At 37.8% G+C, this 22,009-nt stretch overlaps 1 protein-coding gene across 6 annotated transcripts in view; it reads right to left on the bottom strand.

The window, feature by feature from the left end:
* TBC1D5 (TBC1 domain family member 5) overlaps window positions 1–22,009 on the bottom strand; it is a 322,168-nt gene that overhangs the window by 151,962 nt on the left and 148,197 nt on the right. For all 6 annotated transcript variants that reach the window (XM_054815649.1, XM_054815645.1, XM_054815643.1 and 3 more), the window contains one exon: window positions 11,587–11,653. In XM_054815649.1, coding sequence (XP_054671624.1) covers window positions 11,587–11,653 — 67 coding nt within the window. The remainder of the gene's footprint in view (window positions 1–11,586; window positions 11,654–22,009) is intronic.

Raw genomic sequence — 22,009 nt, 5'->3', positions numbered from 1 at the left:
TAGCAAACCATATGTAAGTATATTTATTCTTCTCTTTCTTTCCAACAGGACGTGTTTTGTGGATCCGATGCTTGTTAACACAGTTACAAACATTAGATTTTCAGAGATAAAAGTCCAAAGACTTGGGTGAGAAATGTATCTCTCTGATGACACACTGTTAGGAAGGGAGCACAATGAGCAGGACGTTACATCGGAAAGCAAAATTTTACGTGCACTTAAATACCATTTTTGAAAACATATTTAAATCCCTGAGGTCTAACATCTTAGTAAAAGACACTGGAACGTCACTATGGCACAGCTATAAAGGAACAAGCAACTCTTTAAGAATGAGTGACACCAATAATGTAACAAGACATCTGGAAAATAATTCTGGAATTCAAACAGTAGTTCCTAGAGTTTTACTGAGGCAACACTGAGCTGTGGTCGTGTTGGGGAGAGGTAGCAAAGATTTTCTTCCACTGATAGCCAGCAGCGGAACATCAGCCTCTGGCTCCGCTGCTAAATTTTGATCTGCAGCATAACGGCAAAATGAATGCATTGAGCATAGATATGCAGAAGAATGCAACTGTAGCCCACCTAAGCTCATCACAAAATAAACACTCTATTCAGAAGAGGAAGAAATACATTTGAGGAAGAGTAGTACAGCACAGCCAGTTAACTTCTGCATTTACCTATTTACAGGATAAAGCTGCTGATGTATACAAATGCAGATCCTTCCAAAGTTTAAAGCTAGTGTAAGAAGCATTTTTGTACAACGATGTTCAGACAACATTGAACTCTGTGGAAGATGCTGAAACCCACAGAAATGTCAAAATGCAAATAGCCACATCAAATTACAATCTCTGCCACTGAAAAGGGGCAAAGATTCAGCTCTGGGACTGCAGGGGCTCAGACCTACCAGGTAAATGTTGCTGTCCATAATTATTTCACTTGCAGTTGAAACTGCAGATAACAAAGAAACCAGTATCTATCAGGTCATTAGACAGTGGGTATAGTTGTTTTGTTTCATGCATTTTTAAAATATTTTATGCCAAGTTTTGAAATCCCTTTTTTTTGTGTCCATGATGAAGCAAGACCAATTCAATATTTACAACAACATTTAGATAACAAGGACTATTTGACTATTTCTCAATTCATGAAAGAACACTGCAATACTATTGAAAGGTGTGAACATTTGCATACATATTTGAGATTTCAATCTAAATCTCGAGCTTATTCTACCCTCTAGACCAATATTGAAGGATAAAATGGATAGTCTCATAGAGATCCAAAGAAAACTCTTGAGCAGTGCTGTTAGTATTGGCAAAATCATCTAAAACAAAATGGTGTGCATGCTCCCAGAAAAGCCGATTTCACTTTTCATAGTGTTTTTTGTTAATCTTCAGAATGTGTTTTTTAAAATGTTGAGACCCAAAATCAGCTCCCCAGAGGCATCCAGTGAAGCAACAGGCTACTGAACAGGCCGTCAGAAAGAAAACAAATTCTTGAATTATTGTGTCATATGTTTGGCAATATGAGGTCTTTATTGATAGGAACATCAATAAGTGAATGCAGTATCTATATTTAAATAGAGGCAACAGTTCTTTTCAAATGTACTGTATAAATCCAAGAAACATGCATAGTTTGTATTATTTATTATGCCATAAAATGAACATTTGAGAAAAAAAGTGAGGTAACAGCCAGGAATGTAATGAAAACAGAGTTAATTCTATAAAAACAGGGTGAAAAAACAATTGAAAGGTACTAACAAGTAATAAGCAGTAAGTTTCTAAAACAAAACCACTTCTGAAACACACGGATTTTTATTTGCTACCCTGAAAATCCACTTGACAGCCTTAATGTGAAGGCTTATCAATCTGCTTGGAAAATATATGTATTTTCCTCTGTTTCTCGAACTCCTGCCTCAGGATATGAGGCAGAGTTAACAGCCATGTAAGTGTGGATATGCATGGCTGCGCTGCTGGGAGGCTCAACATTCAAAGGCCAGATTTTTCTAAACCAGTTCAGGTTTCATCCTCTTTTGGCTGACATACAGTTAAAAAGGTTTGAGTGAAGAAAGGCAAAATCACTTTCTTAACGTAAATATTCCAGCAAAAACTTCAGGTTATTAGCTATCTATGGTCTTTATCTACTGGTGTGTGCGTAGTACAGTCTGGGGAACTGAAATAAGGCCAGCACCTCTCGTAAGAGCACTGGATCCAAGATACATTTCTCCATACTCCAAATTGTCCACTTCGCCTTGGTGGTTGTCAGCTGAAGAGCCAGGTTTGGCCATGGGAGAACACCTCACTGTCAACCCTGTAATTGTTCAGCTTTCGTAGAAGAATTCTTGTTACTGTCATTTCGAAGTCAAAATTTCATCAGCTCATTCTCCTCTACTTCTTTTATGCGCACATTTACAGAATGGTGAAACAAAATTTAGATATTTTGTTCAATTGTTTTCATTTTTGTACTGTAACTGATTTGACACTTGCAGAGTCAAGATTTTCTAGTTTGAATCCCCCCCCAGCACCTTGAAATCCTTTGCACGTACAGGCAGAACATTTACTTTCCTGTTGTCCAGACTAGAGTTCCCTGGGCAAGGTGGCTAATCCTCCTCTATAGCAACGGCAGAGATACAAACACGCAGTGAGGGAGAGCCAACCGGTAAACTTTTAAACGTTTAATGTTATTTCCCTCCACCTTTTTAGTCATGATGCAGGCTGCAGAGAGACTGTATCTGTTGCTTCCGTCTAACTGGTGTTTCCACCATCAGATCTGCTGTATTTCCCTTCTGCTAATTCACACCAACAGCTAACCAGAGCTCTGTGAATTTTGTGCGTTCACATCCAGGCAGCCTTGTTATACGAACAGACATGCCTTCTATAAGGAAGAGAAAAGTTAGAGCTTCCTGTAGCTCATAACAGAAGTTAAAAGCTACAGATCTACAAATCATCAGACTAAGAAAATGGATGTAACCAAAAGACTGGAGATACTTTTGGCAAGAATATGCCCCCAAATGTTTCTGTAGTCACACCTGACTAGCTAGAACAGGTCTAGAACTGGCGTAGTCATGACAATATTTAAAATTATGTACCTGATTTCAAACCCTGGATGATTTTATGGTGTGCAGGGTGACAAACACAAAATTCCAGTAAAAATTGTTAATTCCATCTTAACTTTGTAAATCCATCAATTTTGCATGCAATGACATAAGAAAATGAGTGATTTCATGATATAACTCTAATCTCTTGAACTGATTAGGTTTTATTACCATAATTAAAAAACATGTAGTCTTACTAAAAGCAAGTCTTTGCTCTTTACATTTATTTCAATGGTGCATTACTTTGAGGCAGGTTTTGTCTTCAAGCTTCTTTGGATTAAAAACTGTAATTCCTCAAACCTGCTGCCTGGCATTCAAGTTTTACATACGGTTCTAGGTCATGGCGTTTTCATTTTTTTTAAAACCCAAAATGAAATCACTCACCAGGTGTATTTTGAACAGAGCATAGGAAAATCACGATATCTAGCTTAATCTTCAGTAGTTCTGTTACAAAGGTGTAGTACACAACTCTCCCATTTAAAATCCCACTGATGGCACTGATCTAGTCCTGAGCAAAGAACTGATCCTCTCCAGGTTCTCTTGCAGCTAAACTCAGCCAACAACTCACTCCCAGTTCTGTGGCAGACGTTCTTGCTCTTATGTCACCACACATCTCACCACTAGAAGCTAATGCCAATATGTTTAAGATCTTAAAAGGTATACTTTAGCACCAAGAAAAACATGGTGCCATTCACCTGTCAGTGTTAGTGATGTTCCTGCAAAGGTGATATGAGTTCTGAGTTTTAAATGAATGACAATGAAGAAGTTCATTGCATTACTTAGACCTTAGACTGACTGACCTTCAGAACTTTTAATATATATTTCATTATTGCTAGATGCGGTGTTAGAAGGAAGAATCACGAAAGGTTTTGGGGCCAAAATGAAAATCATGAGAGTAATTCTGTTGGGTTTCTTTCTTTTTTTGTCAAGTTTACTAAATGACTAATGGTGCTTACAATAAAGGAAAACAGTCATTTTTTTTAAAAAAAAGAAAGAACAAAATCCTTCTGAAATTTTTCTAACCTGACATTCCTGATGTCAAATGCTATGCTGCTTATGCTATTCAGCCTAGCACTGAATCTTTGCTTAGAAAATTATGTTTTTCACTCATACAGACTTTCTTTCTTCTGCTCTTGCCACAGGCGTTTCCTCCTTATGATTCAGAACAAACTAATTCCATTTTAAGGATTTGGAATAATAGAGTTTACAGAATCACAGAATAGTTGAGGTTGGACAAGACCTCTGCAGGTCTTCTGGTCCAACCCCCTTGCTCAAGCATGGCCACCTACAGCCAGTTATCCAGATGGCTTTTGAATACCTCCAAAAAGAGCGATGCCACAACCTCTCTGGGCATCCTGCGCCAGTGCTCAGTCAGCCTCACAGTGAAAAAGTGTTTCCTGATGCTCAGACGGAGCCTCCTGTGTTTCAGTTTGCGCCCATTGCTTCTGGTTTTGTCATTGGGCACCACTGAAAAGAGCCTGGCTCCGTCTCCTTTGTACCCTCTGTTCAGATATCTATGGACTTTGATAAGATCCGCCCTGAGTCTTCTCTTCCCCCGCCCTCAGCCTTTCCTCATAGGAGAGGTACACCAGTCCCTTCGTCATCTTTGTGGCCCTTCCCTGGACTCACTCCAGCAGCTCCATATCCCTCATGTACTGGGGAGCCCAGAACTGGACACAGTAATCCAGGTGTGGAGTAGAGGGGAAGGATCACCTACCCTGACCTGGTGGTAACACTCCTCCTAATATACCTCCGGATACTATTAGCCTTCTTTGCTGCAAGGGTGCACTGCTGGCTCATGTTCAGCTTGATGTCCACCAGGACCCCCAGGTCCTTTTCTGCCAAACTGCTTTCCAGACCGCAGCATATATTGGTGCCTGGGGTTCTTCCTCCTCAGGTACAGGGCTTTGCAGTTCTCCTCATTGTACTTCATAAGGTTCCTGTCAGCCCGTTTCTCCAGTCTGTCAAGGTCTCTCTGGATGGCAGCACACCCATCTGGTGCATCAGCCGTCTCTCAGTTTTGTGCTACCTGCAAACTTGCTGAGGGCACACTCTGCCCCATCATCAAAATCATTAATGAAAATGTTAAACACAACCGGACCTAGTATTGACACCTGGGGTACATCACTAGTTACCAGCTGTCTAGATTGCGTGCCACTGATCACTCACAACCCTCTGAGCCATTTTTCAACCCACCTCGCTGTCTGCTTATCCAGCCCATACACCAACAGCTTGTCTATCAGGATCTTATGGCAGACAGTGTCAAAGGCCTTCCTGAAGTCCAGGTTGACAACATCCACTGCCCTCCCCTCATCTACCAGGCCAGTCATTTCACAGTGGAAGGTTATGAAGTTGGTCAAGCATGACTTCCACTTGGTGAAGCCATGTTGACTACTCCCAATGAACCTTCGTGTCCTTCGTGTGCTTGGAAACAGTTCCCAGGATTAGCTGTTTCATAACCTTCCCAGGGATCAAGGTGAGACTGACTGGCCTGTAGTTCTGTGGGTTGTCCTTCTTAACTTTCTTGAAGATAGGAGTGACATTTGCTTCTCTTCAGTCCTCAGTCACCTCTCCCAACTACCATGATCATTCAAAGATAATTATTGAGTGTGGAAAAATAAAGGAAATCCATAATGATAAACACATAAAACATTAGTAAGGGAAACTATGACAACTGCTGAATATGGCGTCAGTGGTATACATGCTAATTTTCACGTACAAGAGAACAAATCAAGAGTAAACAAAATTTTTCACTTTCTAAACTACTATTCTCCCTTCTATGACCTCTCTTCATGTACTTTTTCCTTTTTGCTACCAATCTGTCAAGAAGCATTCTGCCAATAAAAGATGCTAGTAATCAATCCTTTCTTATTCTCTGTTCGGACTATCTCAGGCTGTAAGGAATATTTGTTAAATTTGCTTTCCCCTATTTTCTAAGTGATCATACTGCATACAAACAGAAAGCAAGCCTATATTACTGCTTCTGCCTCTTTAGAAAGTAACATAATTTTCACAGTAAAAGTTAAAAAAAAATCCACAATTTATATCTGTTGAAATTTTAGATCTTAGAAAAAGTGTATTGCGATTAGGGTTTCAGTTCCTCAATAACAACTTATTCTTGTCTTATGACATCCTTCACAAATTCCTTAGGACCCTAAACAAGGAGCGCTGAGTGGATCAGCTCTGGAAGGAAGAAGTCAATAAAAGAAGTTTTGACAAGATGGAGGTGGAAATTCTATAAGGGTTCTTACACAGGAAAAAAAAGGGAAGTAATTTTGAAAGAATTCAGAGAAAAACAGAAATCTTCTAAGCTCTCAGTAGGTGTGACAGTGATCTTTTGGGATTTGGAGAACAAAACTGCTGGAGGAAACCTGTGATCAGTGCAGTCACCTTCTCTTGCTGGAAATACGAGATTTGCAAGACGAAATTGCTAACTTTTTCACAAACAGGCACAAAATGAGAGTACTGGCATAGATTACCATATGCAGAGGAAGATTATAAGCATGTAATCTTTCAGAAGAATCACACAATTCAAGGAGAGAGTTTCTAGGCTCCCATACAAAATTAACTTGTACTGAAAAGGTGTCTTTGCACATAAATGGCACCAACCAGGATGATGTCTAGCAAATGGTTCTAGACACAGCAAACATGGATGCCAGCTTTACTGCTTCCTTGTGGAAAGAGAGGAAGGATGCAAGCACTGGGAATGCTCCTTACAGAGTAGAGGTGCAGTGCCACTTCACTGCTTCACCTTCTATTCCCAAATATTTGCATCTCAAAATATTAGAAAATCCCAATAGAAACAAGCTTGTTCTTTACAGGTCTTTATTACATGCGGACACATAGCTGACAAAGTTAGGAAAAACAGGTTAGAATTGCACGGGGTGGCTTAAAATGATAAAGAAACACCACCTGTGTATGAACAAGGGTAAATAGGCTTGTGTAGATGGGAACGGGCTGCTTCCTAACAGATTAAATCAAGAGTTTTCCACAAGGTGGAGGTACGTAAGTTGCTCACATCTTTGCACTATGTTTAACATATAAAGACAAAGGCTATGTGGCCATTTTGGGCTCAGTTGCCAAGAAAAGCCGTAGGTCAAACAGGAATTAAACTAGTTTCCCTATCCATTTTTTGGAAGGGGGTAGAAATAGGGAGGAACAGCTTGCACCCCTTGCCGTCTTTCTTCTGTATGCTCAGTATCAGTCCTGCGGTTGTTGGCTGGCACACAAGAAACATGCCTCAGCCAGCAGGACCACATTGCCTTTTTGCAGTAAGAAAGAAAACATCTGGTAAGCAGAATCTGTAAGAAGTCAGGGGAAGAAAACGGAATACGAAAGTCTTTCTTATACTAGATCTTCTGCTTGTTTGAAATATCAGCAGAAGGAAGAATATACATTGTCTACATTACCCGCGACTTTGAGCAATCATCACTTGTCATGGAGTTTAAGGCACACACGAAAGAACTTTATCTTGACACATGGGGTAGAAATTAAACTTATATACAAGTGCAGAGATGTATTAAGAAATTATCCAGCATAGTAGTCATGGGTCTCTGAATCATAAAGTAAGTTAACAACACAAGTATGAAAAGTGAGCTTTTTCTAGGCTATATATTTATTAGAAGCAGTATTAATGTTTGAATCCACCTTGGAAGAAAATAAGTGTCCTTGAGATGTTAGATTCTATCAGCCAAATTGAATGTCTGCATCAATGGCTCTCCCTAAAAGTCATAATTAGGTCATTAAAATATATTTAGAAAAATAGCCTGTAAAATAAAGTTAAAAAATACTCACCTTCATTTTATTTCATAGGTCACTGTTATACCATCTAATAAGATAATTAAAAACATGCAAGCAGCTGGTACTGAGGCTAAACAGATTAATGTAATAGTCTGTAGTCATATGTGCTGGCAAGGGGTTCACCTCTTTGGCGAGGAGAAGGTCAGCTGCCCTTGGGAAGGCAGGAGAAAGACAGTATTCCTACTTTCCAGTGCCACTGCATTGCAGATACTGAAACTACAGACCCACATCTATTTCTCTTTTCCTTTTGGTGAAGTCCAGCCAATTTGCACATCCAGAAAAGGCTTTAACCAAAGCAGTAAAATAATAGTGGAGCACAAATATTTTCCTCAAGTTTCTTATGTTTTAAAGATGAGAGCTACTACATATCTAAATCCTTGTTCGAATTTTTCTAATAGTTAACTTTGAATTTTGATGACATGGTTCTAGGAAATAATTTTTATAATTTCTATTAGTAAAGCTTCTTCTTCCATCAGAGCCTGAAGACCAACTAGAAAATTCTCTGTGACCTGACAGGACACATTCACAAACTCACAGAATATTTAGAAATATGTGCCAGTCACATGTGCTTTTCACTTACATTACTTACAAACTTTATCACCTAAAGGGAAATGCTCACTATGTGAACATAAGCAGCATTAAATCTGTGCCGTGATCAACACAAGCAAGACCCGCAAACTCTATGGTGACACCATCATATTAAAAATAAAACCATACAAATAGTTCTGGAGAATTACAAATATATCAAGGGATAATGATTTGACATCCTTTATTAATACATGCACACACACTCAGAGTCTTGTAGTGCATAGTGTAAAATTGTCCTTTAAAATAAAAAGTGTTGTAATCGAGTAACAACCCCCCTCCATGGGTTTTTTTTTTAAATTGTGGTAAAAACAATATACTCTTAAGAGCACTTTAATAGCAAAACACATTCACATTCAAATATTTTTAAGCATTTGGAGTTGCCTCTTCTCCTAAATAAATTGTAAAGAGACTGCTACCATGAAGCAGCTAGCTTTTGTTTCAGTAAAAGTTTCCAGTAGAATTTTGCATGTATTAGCCTTCTGCCAGCATGACATCTACCGTGATCCAAAGATGCCTTTGCCTCTTTTAGGGCAAAAATTCACTAGCCAGTCTTTTTTAAACACAATAGATTGAAACACATTGGGTAAACAAGACTATCATCGGTTTTACCAGATTACTAACTTACCGAAACAATATTCATTGACAGTATCCTAAAGTAAGTCCAAATCTCTAACGAGTCCTTAAAGATATAACAACCATTTACTATTGTTACCTGTCAAGGTAGTTTAGGATTCACTTTTCATCTTTCCTAAAGTATTAGCTGCTCATTTTTGCTTAACATGCAGCACAGAACTGTAACTATCAACACAATATTCAACCAAACTAGCAAATTTACAGCCAGTCTCATCATATGATGGGAGTTACTTGCCACTGAGCAGAAAATATTCATTTCACACCTTAAACACTGTAATACTACTTAATAACAGTGCTAGCTTGCCAACTATTAAAAGTCAGAGGTTTCTTTTATATATATACATGCATACACACACAGACACATATATATATATACGGTACTATCTTGCTTTATCATCTTGTCTCTAATTATAACAATAATCTGGCAGTGGTATATGGGACCACTTTTAAAATATTAATTAACTTCAGTTTTGTAAGTTGGGCTGTAATCCTCTCTGACAGAACACTATTATTCAGTGGAAGACGTAGCCAACATCATATTTTTTTATATGAACTTTGGACTAAGGAATATGGACATACAAAGGCCAGCTTTAATCTCCTCTTATTTGTGGAGAATTAAAGATGGCTGAGGATTCATTACAGTTTAGGCTGGGCTAGTTCACTGAGCGATGAGTGCCACTGGATGAGTGAAGAAGGGACAGGACGACAGGGTTGGACCCCAGCCCCACAGCTTACAGCCCCGTGGAACCAGAGCCGAGCTGGAGCTTACTGCTTCTTCAAGTTTTACCTTGGCAGGTACAACAGCTCGAGCTCTTGAGTTAATGACTTTCAGGTACAAGTGTCCTGGAATTAATGGCAGAGGAAGCTCTCAACTCGTTCCTTTTGCTGATCCGGCTAAATCCTATCTTGCCTATATTTCAGAGACTGCTTCATGGTCTCTGTATCTACATATGCTTCTCACCTAAAAAACATGAAGATTATTCTGGGTGGTATTTTTGAGCCCTTCTTTTAATTTAGATAGTCTGTTGCATGCATTAGAGAACACAAATACAATAAGAAATTGAGTCAGGCGGAACCCTGAAATGGATCTGCTAACATATTTTTCTCAAAGTGAACACGCTAGCTACCGTCGAAGGGTTTTGTATCATCACAAAGTAGGTTTCATTAGAGCAAACTTAGTAGAACACAGGAAAATGGAAGGATTTGTAAATCAAACCTGCCCTGTCCCACCATGTCCCTGCAGGTACACCTTTTTCTCCAACCTTGCTCTCAGTCCAGAAGCTTCCTCTGGGTGTCTGAATCGCAACAAACTCTTTGCTGTTCCCTCTAGGTCCTTAGGAAAAGTCCTTCTTTTCAACATCCTGAAGACCAGGGTGTTTGCTCCCTGCTCTCCTCAGCAGTTTCTCAGTCTCCAGCCTGCAGCAGGTTCTCCAGGTGTTGTGTCCCTCCCCATCACCCCACACATGAAGGCTCCTCATGCCCAGCACAGCTCCCTGCCTGCAGGATGGTGTGATATTCCTCACCCAGCCGGCTGCAACCAGGACAAGGCAAACAGGCAGGTTCCTCCTTCCCTGCCTGCCTACACCTCTTTGAAGTACAGATTCCAGTAGACTACAAACAAAAAATGAAAAACATGCCATCCACCATAGTTCAATAAATGAATCCAAAATAATCCCTTGGTAAGCTTGTTTTATTTTACCATACTTAAGCATCAAAATCAGATGCAGTCATTCTGCTTAGCACAGATCTTACTATGAATTTACCAGTCACAAGGACAAAGATTTAGCATTTGTAGCAGAGGCAGTATTTTGCTGGCTCAAAGATGAAACCACACATCTGCTGATTACCCTTCTGTGCTTTCAAGTCCAAGACAGCCTCTGGTATGTACCCAAGCAAGACTCGAGCTCAGTGACACAGCGCTGCAAAAAGTTGCTCGGCATCATGTTTCTTTAACTGGTGTTTACCACCAAAGGAATTGAAATATTATTTTCCTGTCAGAAAACCTCAAATTTAACAAATCCTGGCTTTAGTTTTTGACCTGAAATAATGAACAAATAGAGTTCTATATGGTCCATAGATCTGGTTACTTTGGAGAAGATCAGAAAGGTGATCCCCGGCGAGTTAAATATTTCAACATTTAGCTTAGCTGCTATGAGTTTAGGTGAGAATTTCTACTTTATTGCATACTTTGGAGGAAAAATAACAAAAAACAACCTTAAAAATATTTAGGCTTACAAACATCCTGTACTTTCATTAGTTAAGCATTTTGAACAGCTTTCTCAAAAAAATAATAATCCAGAAAACAACTTTTCAGATAATTTCTCAATTAAATCCTTCTTGTCTTTTAGTTTAGTGACTATTGCAAGTTAGACTGTACAATAGTCTTAAAATATATGAACCTGTTCTTTTGCTTTAAATAGATTATGCTGCTCATGATATTCAAACTTCTTAAAATTAGAAGATAAATATAAAAAATTACAAACCTGTAAGAAAGAAACGTTCCATCAGAATCTGAGGTGTGGTGCGTGCTTCCATTTTCATTTGATCCTCCTAATACAAAAATAAAACATCTTTGTTATAGACAAACCCTGATAATAAAGAACACAACAGTTATGAGAATTGCAATTCATTTTACCATACATGGTAACTGCAGTTTAAAACAAAACTTACATAGACAAGTGTCAACTTTACCCCTTCAAATTCTTACAGCTGGCAAGAGAGACAACTACTCTCCACCTTCAATTTGGAGCCTGAATGTTCTGAAAATCTCAGATTTAATTTCACTTAAAGTTTTGACTGAGGTTCTTCCTGACTTATTAAAGACAATTTTACTAGTATAAGGTTACAGAGGTATACCATATAAATAGGTGAGTTTGATTTTACTAACATTGTCAAAACATGTAAAAGTTCATCTATTTTGTGAAAAATTTTGAGTTGACTGTATGATACCAGATATTTTTTTGTAATAGCACAAGTTCAAAGCTTCTCTGAAACTACCTAAGTAACATGTTTGCAAAACATCTTGTTTTACATCCTGTAGGCTGTTTATACATAGAACAGTGACATTCATTCACAGAAACCAAGTATTACAAGGAAACCTTCCTCTCTGTAATAACTACTTCTGTTGAAGGACTGTTAAAAAACCAGAAAGAATAATCTATTTTTCAAAGAAAATTTATTCATGCCCTGTTTTTTACTATTTATTCTTGCCCAGCCTGTCATTTAGCTTGGTAATTCTTCTGTGTCCTTCTGTATTTCCTTAATTCGTTTACAGACAGCATCGTGCACCTTTATGTCCTCTGTTCTGCTTACTGAAATCAAGTTCTTTCAGTCTTTTTCCTAAATGAGGTTCCCTATTCCCTGCTTTGTTTAAATCAGTTCTTCTTGTAGATGGAAAAGAAGGGACAGGAGTTGTAGAGTGCATACAAAAAGTTTAATCGGTTGATTTTTTGGATTCTTTTTCTATCAAAAAAAAATCTTGCTTAATAGAGTCTATCGTCACACCACACCATCCTGCAGTTTCACGGCCATCCTTAACCAACACTCCTACGTGTTTACTCTCCATTTGTATTTACAAAAGGAAGTTTGCAGTTTACAGTAAAAATTATTGCTACCACAATACTGTATTTCATACTATTTCATGCTAGTTTTAGTCCTCTTTTCCTCAGAAAGGACCAGTCCTACCTGAATACTCTATTTGTGCTTGCACTGGATACTACCTTCTAATATTATTTCTTCATAAAAGTCCATCAGTGCAGTCTCCCACTTTGTGACAAGACAATGAATGAAAATATTGGATAAGATCAGTTCCACCATAAACGAAGAACTTCACCAAAAATAATTCTTTCATTAAAATCTGCATTTTTCTATTCATCTTATAATTACTATACTTCACTAAACACCATCCTTTCTATTTCATAACATCTCCCATGGCACAACATCAGATGGTTTACTGAGGTCTATCTAGACTTAACGTATTTCTTTAATGTTTTTTTGAAAGGCCAGCAGGTTAGTTGGGCACAATCCCCCATTTAACAAAAAAATTGCACTAAAAATTATGCCATTTCCTTTTCTTTTCTCTCTTACTTCTTCCTTAAAAGCTTTTCTAAAGCCCTGCACAGATACTAGTCAACCTATATAGCTGCTTTGATATCACTTTTTTTTCTCTTAATCTAAGTACAGGTACATTTCCCCTCCTTCAAATATATGCTATCAGCCATGAACTAAAAGACTAAAGAAATTGTTCCATGTATTTGTCAGTATGCTGGAAAGACAGTTACTCTGCAAGTCAGATGCTTCAATCTTTACTGGATGTGCTAATTTATAATATCTACCCAACACTCCCTTTTATTTTATTTATTTATTTTCAGGCCTTTGTCTGTAATTCTGGTTTTACTGAAAATTTAAACTTTTCCGGTTTGGACCATATCTGGATATGGATATTTATATCATTTGTCCATTTGCACTGCACAACGGTTCTAGTTTTCTTCCCCAGAAAGCTGCTTTACATAGTCAAGTAATGTTTTCTTGCTAATTTAAATTCCTTTCTTATAATCTAATTCAACTTAACTTTTGCTAACTGTCACTATAACCCCACACTTTCTGATAGCCAGGAGGGGGCCTTCTTTGCAGATCATTTCTGCAGAGCATTTTCTGTTTCTTTCAGGATCTTTGCTTATTCCTTAAAAAATACCTAATCATTCACTTTGGCACAGAAGTTCCTTTCAAAGTGTTTTTTCTCATCTAATTCGCAATGCATTTTTTTATTAACTTTTGCACCTTTGTCTAAAATAAATCCCAAACCTCTATTACATTTTAGTCTAAAATCACTCAGTCCAGTTGATTTCACTAATTAGCGCTCTCAATTTATTTTGAAAATGGAAATCCTACTTAATCAATCTGCTTTTTGTTTACTAAATTTAACTAAATTTACAACACCAGATATTTCATCCAGGAGCTGACCCTCCCGTTATTAATAACCATCTGTTCCGTTTTTTCTTGTATCTTGGAAAATAGTCTCCCATATTAGGACAATTATAAGTAATACTCTTTTTCATCTATTACCCATCTCCGCACCTGATCCTGAGCATTCAGAGAAATGACTGAACTACGTTCAGTCTCTTTTAAAGCCGTACGGCTAGGTGCAGTGATACTGGGCAATAGTTTATAGGGACACAGTACATCAAAATACATCCTGACTGCACTACTGCACTTTATTTATACTTTGACAATTCCTAAGCGTTCACCTATCGCACTAGTCAGACTGAAAAAGAAAACTCATTCACAGTGCTAAGCTCATATGCTGAAAAATATCTTTTGGGACTCTTCAAGAATGGCAACATGATCTTCCTCCTTTCTGAAGTATAAGGTTTAAGAATATCTCAAAAAAATGCAAAGCCTTTATCATCTTTCAAGTAAACCATTTGTCCTACTTGAAGAGTCAACAGGACTCTGCAAAGAAAACCAGAATCTTGGTGATAAAAGTTGTTCTTTCATCAGGATCCCACAAAGAACATTTGGTGGGATGCTGGGTCCGCTACATCCGCCGCGTGTGGGGAAGGCCACCCCTGCAGCTAGCCGTCCTTCACAAACTACTCAAAAGTGTAGCTTGCTTCATTCTGAAGCACTCTCTCCGAAAACAACACTTCCGCATTCTTAATTGTACACCCATTGTTAATGAACCTCATATTCATACAAGTTATTGTTGGTTTGTTTGTTATTTTTTGAGAGCCACTTTTGCTGCTGCATCGTATCATTACCCGCAGCTACCAGAACTGGATCGGACTAGGTAAAATAAGGATGTATACTCAACAGTTATGAATATAAGATTCATGATGCTGGCCATAGAATTTGTGGTCTCCTTTAAAAATCCTAATTGATTCAGTATTATCCTAATCTTTAGATCCTTTCTGACACTCAAAAACAGGAACAAGGGCTCTGTTGAAGAAACAGAGGATGCTCTGCCAACCCTGCCCCACACCTCCTGAAAAGGTTTCTAAACTTCAAATGCAACAGCTGGGGGGAGGGAGGAGAAGGTAAAATAAATCTTATCACTGTTTCAGAGGAAAGAGAAGGGAAACAACCAGTACCATAACAAGCATCAGTATCAAAATAAGTACAGCTAAGGTATCCAGCTTTCAGCACTAAAGCAGTCACTGCTTTTAATACAATAATAAAACAAGGCAGCACGCTTCCAAAGGGACTGAAAATCATCTGGGTATCTTTCTTGCTGCTGCTTCAATTGGAGAAACTTCCTTTCCTTGGAATGAATGCTTTCTCCTGAAAGAATTCCATTCTCTTGCCCTATTTTAGTTAAGGCTGTTCTTGTGGATGGAGACTGAGGGCTAAAGGAAGCTGGGACTTGGGTAGCTGAGACCTGGTACTACTGGACACTGCCGGAGGCTCTTTCAAGAGAATTTGCATAACTTGAAATCAACGCTTTTACTAAACAGTCAAAAAAGAACATTTGAAGTGCTGGCTTCTTTAGATTTCAGAGATGCAAGGAGAAGGATGGGTAAATTGTACATTTACTAGGGTACTAGATTCATCGAGAACATACAGGCTTTCACCTGCAGAAACTTGTCTTTTAAGAACATGTTTGAGATTACGGACATAGCATAAAATAGATGAACCCAGAATAAAGAGGATGCCAAACACACTTTCTGAAGATTATCTAAAAAACATGTTTAGAAATTGTAACAAGGAGAAGCCAAATTTAAATACACACACTATTTTTACGTTTTTATTTTTTTAACAGCCTGTTATACCGATAGTATAATCTCCTCTCAAAGAAGAGCTTTTTCAAGGTGCAGTGCACAGTTTCCACTTCAGGCAATAAGGAGAAACTGGGGAGCATTTCAGAGTCCCAGTTCAAGAGCGGGAAGATGCTCTGGGTACATCATCTGTACATACATCACCAGGTGCAGTGAGCAGTCTGCGCTTAAGCATGCGCTCAACAAGAGTCAAAAGCACGTGAAGAACCATGTAGGGATCAGACATTTCTCACTCATCTCCTTCACTACCTCTCTGAAAACAGCCATTTTCTGTGAGATGCAAGAATTCAGCACAGGACTTCTTATGGAGAAGGGGTGGGATACTATCATAGCTAGCTGCAAGTCTATGAAGACATGAATCTTGAGTGACATTCCCTTACTCTATGGATATACTCCTACTTTTAAAAATAATTGAACTGATTTTTTTTTTCTTTTCAAAGTATGTTTTGATACCGAAGAAGTGTCTTTACATATATCCATATTTCTGTATGTATGTATACACACATATGCATGTCTATGTGTGGGCACAGATGTATATTTATATAGTGCTAACCGATTTACCAATCCTGTGTCAGCTATGAAAGGGTTTTATGGCTGGCAGTTTAGGAATTCATAATAAAAGTGATTCCACTTAGGAAATCAAACCATGCATTCCCCTGCTTACAAGTGTCAAAATGGAGATAAATCTCTTTGCTGACGAGTTTGCACTCTGTTTAATATTTTCTTTGTATTCTAATCAAAGGTTAAAATGTTGCTAAAACCCAAAATTTATTTAACAGTTGTGAAAAATTTAAGTTCAGGTTGATATAAACCACCCAATCATTAATGCAGTGTTTTATGATTAGAGACAAGGAAAATTTTAACACAAATAAATGCTTGCAGTCTAAGGTTGTCAATTCTTATAACATGACTTCCAAATTCCATGCTATATTCATTTTCAGCATATTTAAAGCTTAATAATTTAATGATTTATCCAATTTTAATTTATACTTTCAAAACCACTTTGAACAATCTGAGGTGCCACTGGAGATCATAACAGTGGTCCTGGTTAAGTCAAATAATAATTATAGCGCTTTCACTTTAAAGATGAGATTATTTTTAATTATTGAGTGAAGTACTTGAGGTACCATACTTATATAATTACGCTACTCATTAAATGGTTATTGAAAGCTGAAATGTAATTTTAATGACAGCTACCTATTTTTCTTTGCACACTTTATAGATGACAGATCAGTCAGGAATTCTAGTTTGCTCAAAAAATCCTTGCAGCTGCACTGGTTCTTTCAGGTGTAAAACAATTAAGCTGTGCTTATTTTAAAACTTTAAACATTTTTTTCTGAAATGATATTTATACAATATACAGGAACTAGTAAAACCAGAACAATAATGCATGGATATTTTTTCTTCTTCACAAGAACACCAAATTCTGGTCCTAAACTATGTACATTCCAAACAATATCCCCCCCAAAACTAGTGACAATACAAATATGGAAGAATGATTTTAGTCAAAATGTGTTCCTCATATAATGCAAACAAAAAAAAAAATTGCTTAACAGATTGCAGACCTTTATTGTGAGTATAAAGGGGTAATCAACATACAATAAGCATTTTACTATGCATTAAAACTATATATAATGCCACGAGACTCCTTTGCTTTTTGTAACATCAAGGTTCACAACTCTTGAAACATAAAATTCCTTCATACTATTTACTCCACAGATAGACAGATATTCATCAAACTGATCCGGATAAAATTTATTCTAATACGTAGGACTCTCTAACAATTGACACCACAGAGTTGTGCTCTCAGAAACGAGCACCTAAAGACTTATGCTCTGTATTTTAATCCTTTACACGTGATGTTTGAAATCCAGCGTATCTGCCCATTGTTCCAAAGGCCGGTATCTTGTTCAGATTAAGCTCTCCTTTTTCACAATGAAAACCAAACAGAAGAGTAGATTTGTTTCATTAACAATATTAAAGCAAAGATTTCTGAGTTCGCTGTATGGGGAAAAGGCAATAAAGTTTTGAAGAGGGAAAAACTGCTTTGTTCCTTCAATCCCCTAGTTGAAATTAATTATAGCAAATGTTTATGAAAACATCTGTTCCATACAGTTATAAATTCTTAATTTTAGCACGGGCGATTCCAGGCTCCTCTATTATTTTGAAAGAGAGCAGTCTGACAATTGAAAGGTTTACAAAAGAGCAGGCAATTTGCATTTCTACAGCACCAAATATGCAGTTTGGAAAGTCTTCAGGATCTCTGCAGCAAAGGAAAAAAAAAATACAAAAAGACTAAGATGACTGAAGCTTTCTGATTTGGGTCCGCTGATAGACCAAAATGGCAGTAGGAAGGGAAAAAAAATAAAAATAAAAGGAGAACTAATCCCAAAACATACGGCAAATTGAGATTTTACTACATAAACTAGATCTTTAAAAAGTAAAACCTAGCGGAGCTATGGATTTCTCTGTTATGTATTTTGATGGATTCCCGAGGAGGGAGGGATGGGAGGGATGGAGGGAGGGAAGCTCCCGGCACTGCGGCATGGCGTCAAGAGAGGGTGCTGCAGAGTTGAAGATGATGCGGTGGCTGCTCCCCTTCGGAAGCTCCATCACTTGGTACCAGCAGCCACGACGCTACGAGACAATCTTTCGGACTTTTTACATAACACCCTCGCAACTACAGTGTTAAATTCAATTTACACCAAATAAGCTTTTAAAATGATTAAATGGATCAAGCTCGAAGCGGTGTACGGAAACCGAAAATAATGCCTTCAGCTAAAGAATTAAGTGCACAGCACTTCTGATATTTATAAAATAATTATTAGGCTGGAAAGTTGAAGTACATTTCACTCTGAGCAAGTTGTTTAAGTTTTCTGAAATAAATATGATGCAACTTTTTGGTGAGCAATCTTTTGAGTACAAGCCTGACTCTCTATCCCTTGCTTCAAGTTCATTTACCATTACACTTTGAATGCATGCGTCGCTTGGTACAGATTTTTTGGTAGCATTTTAGTTCCAACAACTGTGCCCTAAAATATTACATTTTGCCATGAGTGAAATAAAAAATAATACACTATGATAATTAGCGATATTTGCAGATAATTAACTCTGAGACTTTGCCATTAGAAATACAAAAGTCTTACGTAGGCTGAAATATTTTATTTGTTTATCCTTCAATATTAATATGAGAAAAATATATTAAGCATTAACCTTTTTTTTCCCCTTTAAGCTTATTTGAGTTAGGAAGGGAACACAAACATAAAACACAACGGAGTACCGGCACATACGCTAATGTTGTGACAGCGAAAGCCAGTCACATTTGAAAATAGGTAAGGAACGCTGACACCAAGGTGCAAAATCAAAGCCCGGCTTAGCCTTGCGGAAAGCTGCTGAACAATATGATAGGCAGACACGTCGGTTTGCAGTTACGAACAAAAACTTCTACAGATAATAAGACTATCTTGTATTGCACGTTGCTCAAATCCAGTCAATTCCGGTGTCTTTTGGATCGCTGATTTACGACAATCAAGTGGCATCTTCTATGATCTTTGCATATAAAATGACAATTGCATATGTGTATACGCATATATGAGCAAACTGCGGATTCTCCGGGCAAAATCTCTGTTTGAAATAATTTTGTCCATGCACTTCAGTTTAAATCAAGACACATAAAAATAAGAGGGTTTCCATTTTAAGTGAAACTGCTTCTGAGTGTTCAGAAATCTAAACACCAACCTTGTCATTAGGTTACCCTGTAAATTAACATACCACTTTTCCACATGCAAAATGTATGTGTGAAAAAGTGTGGATGGGAAAACATATACAAAAGTCTAGATGACTGATTTTGAAATTGGAATGTAGCATCAGTGTGTAAGGGAATGTAGCCCCTTGCAGCTCAATTTAAAAGAAATTCAACAAGAAGTATAATCAAAGGATTTATTTATAATATTTCTTTTCCTGATGAAGCCTCTGTGTTTACCAAAATAGGCTGAGCTATACACTGTACTCTAAACTAAAAACAATAAAATACATAGAATAGGGAATTTTACTCTAATACCACTGAACTAATTCATAGGAATGCTTAAGAATTCCCAGGTAATTGTAATGTACTGAAATCTTAAGTATTTTACATTCAGAGGTGTTTTAACATAATCTCTTTGAGCATGATGGGAAGGCCAAGTTTAACTGTGACGCTAATAGTGATATAAACACTTCAGAAAATGAACGTACATGGAAAAATTGTTTGACTTCCCGCTGAGTGGGAACCACACAATACTAGCTTATATAAGCAAATGTGACTTGCACTTAAGTCGATAAGCATTTAGTCCAGTAATGCCTGGATTGAATTTGTTACCAGCAGCGATAAGACTGGTAAAGGAAAAAAATCTACAGAATAAGCTAAAATGTGATTCTTCTAAGTTTTTTTTTTTTCAGTCATCGTTTCTCCTAGTGCACCTGTCTTTGATCCATGGTAAATTATATCCAATTTTGTTCATATGCTCAATACTACGGTCTGTATGTGCTACTTAACCTGGCTGTTCATTTACCATGTGTAACTTAAACAAGTTCCTGGGTCATCACCAAATGTGACTGAAAGACCCCTGGATAATATACAAACATTTTAATGTAGTCTGATTGAAATGGATGCTGTATACCTAATAAATAATATTATCTCTAACTTCAGTAAATTCTTTAAGATCATATACAGTTAGCAAAACAGCAAATTAGCAAAATTAGCAAAGCAGAGGATACAGTAATCCAGTATAACTAGGGACAAGTACCACAATTAGACTTTGCACAGAAAGAAAAAAATCTTAGAAGCTGCCTGGCATCATCACTAGGAACTTATGTCCCATGATATACAAATGCCGAGTGACTTATCACTTGCATCCAGCAGAATTTAGCTAATTTTAACTTATAAACAACCTAAAAGGCCTTTGAGCTATAAATTGCAATAATCTAAAGATGGCAAGAGGCAATAAACATGAGTTAATGACTCAGCATCTTCCTGAGATAGCACTGGTCATACAGCTTTGCTTAATCTTAGACATGCACAATCACTGTAAAAAGGTGGTCTCCAGAGACCATTTACACTGACAGTAAGAAAAACATACCATCTCTTTATATGTTTGAAGGCTACTATTGTCCCTTAATTTACTTCAATTACATCCTATTTTTAACCACATTTCTATCTTATAGATATATGCAATCCTTCCATTTGGGATAATAAATCATATGTAAGTATAGTTTGATTTTCATATTCTAAAGCAGCAATGCATATTCCATTGAGTCTAGGAAAAAAAACCACAGAGCCGAAAAAGACTGAGCAGAAGTTTTATAACATTCTGTTGTTTTGCCAAGATTAAACGATAGTAGAAGGCAAACGAGAAAGGATTAAGTGCTCTTTTATTGAATAGAATTGCCCTTTCAACAAGAAGCTAGCTGCTCTTCAACTGAGAATAACAGGTTTATCAGGAGAAAGGCCAGCCTGGCCAGGAAGCCACGTGGTAGTGATAGGTAGCCTCACCTCCTGAAGTTTGGGAGCGTGGTCTCATGATAATCAGGACCAGTGATTAAAAAGAGCAGGAGCAATTCTGCTTTGTTTCTTTGCTGTTTCTTATCAAAGGAAGCAACTCCAGCAGGCTGATGACTTATTTACAGCACTACCGATGGATGCCAAAGGCTTCTCCTGAAAGCAGAATGTACTATCTTGGACCTTCTTCCTTGAGTGTAAATACGTCTAGGAACACTGTGAAAATTGTATCACTTTCCTTTGCCCAGCACATACACACAAAGAGGTTCAGCCTGAAATCGGAGCACCCACACGGCTCCTGTGGTGACACACATAACTAGCGGCTTGCTTCTCTGCAACGGGATAACAGACAGCGTTATGGCTGGAGGCAACCAGAAACCATAAAACCGGCAGCACCAGTGCTGCAAACGGAAACATGGAAATTCAGGGACATGAGAAACTAAAAGACGGTGGAAGTACCCGGCATCCCGTGGAGGGGCTGGCACTACCCTTGAGACCCAGCAGCTGAACTCTGGGTTTCGGCTCTGAGGAACAGGAGGCAGATGAAAAGCCCGAAGTTAGGAAGTTGTCACAGAGATGCAAAACTGGGCAACGCCT

This window comes from Grus americana, chromosome 2 (assembly GCF_028858705.1).
Source record: "Grus americana isolate bGruAme1 chromosome 2, bGruAme1.mat, whole genome shotgun sequence".
Lineage (NCBI taxonomy): Eukaryota > Metazoa > Chordata > Aves > Gruiformes > Gruidae > Grus > Grus americana.
The sequence above is the reverse complement of the archived record's forward strand: the minus strand, read 5'-3'. Positions and strand labels throughout refer to the sequence as shown.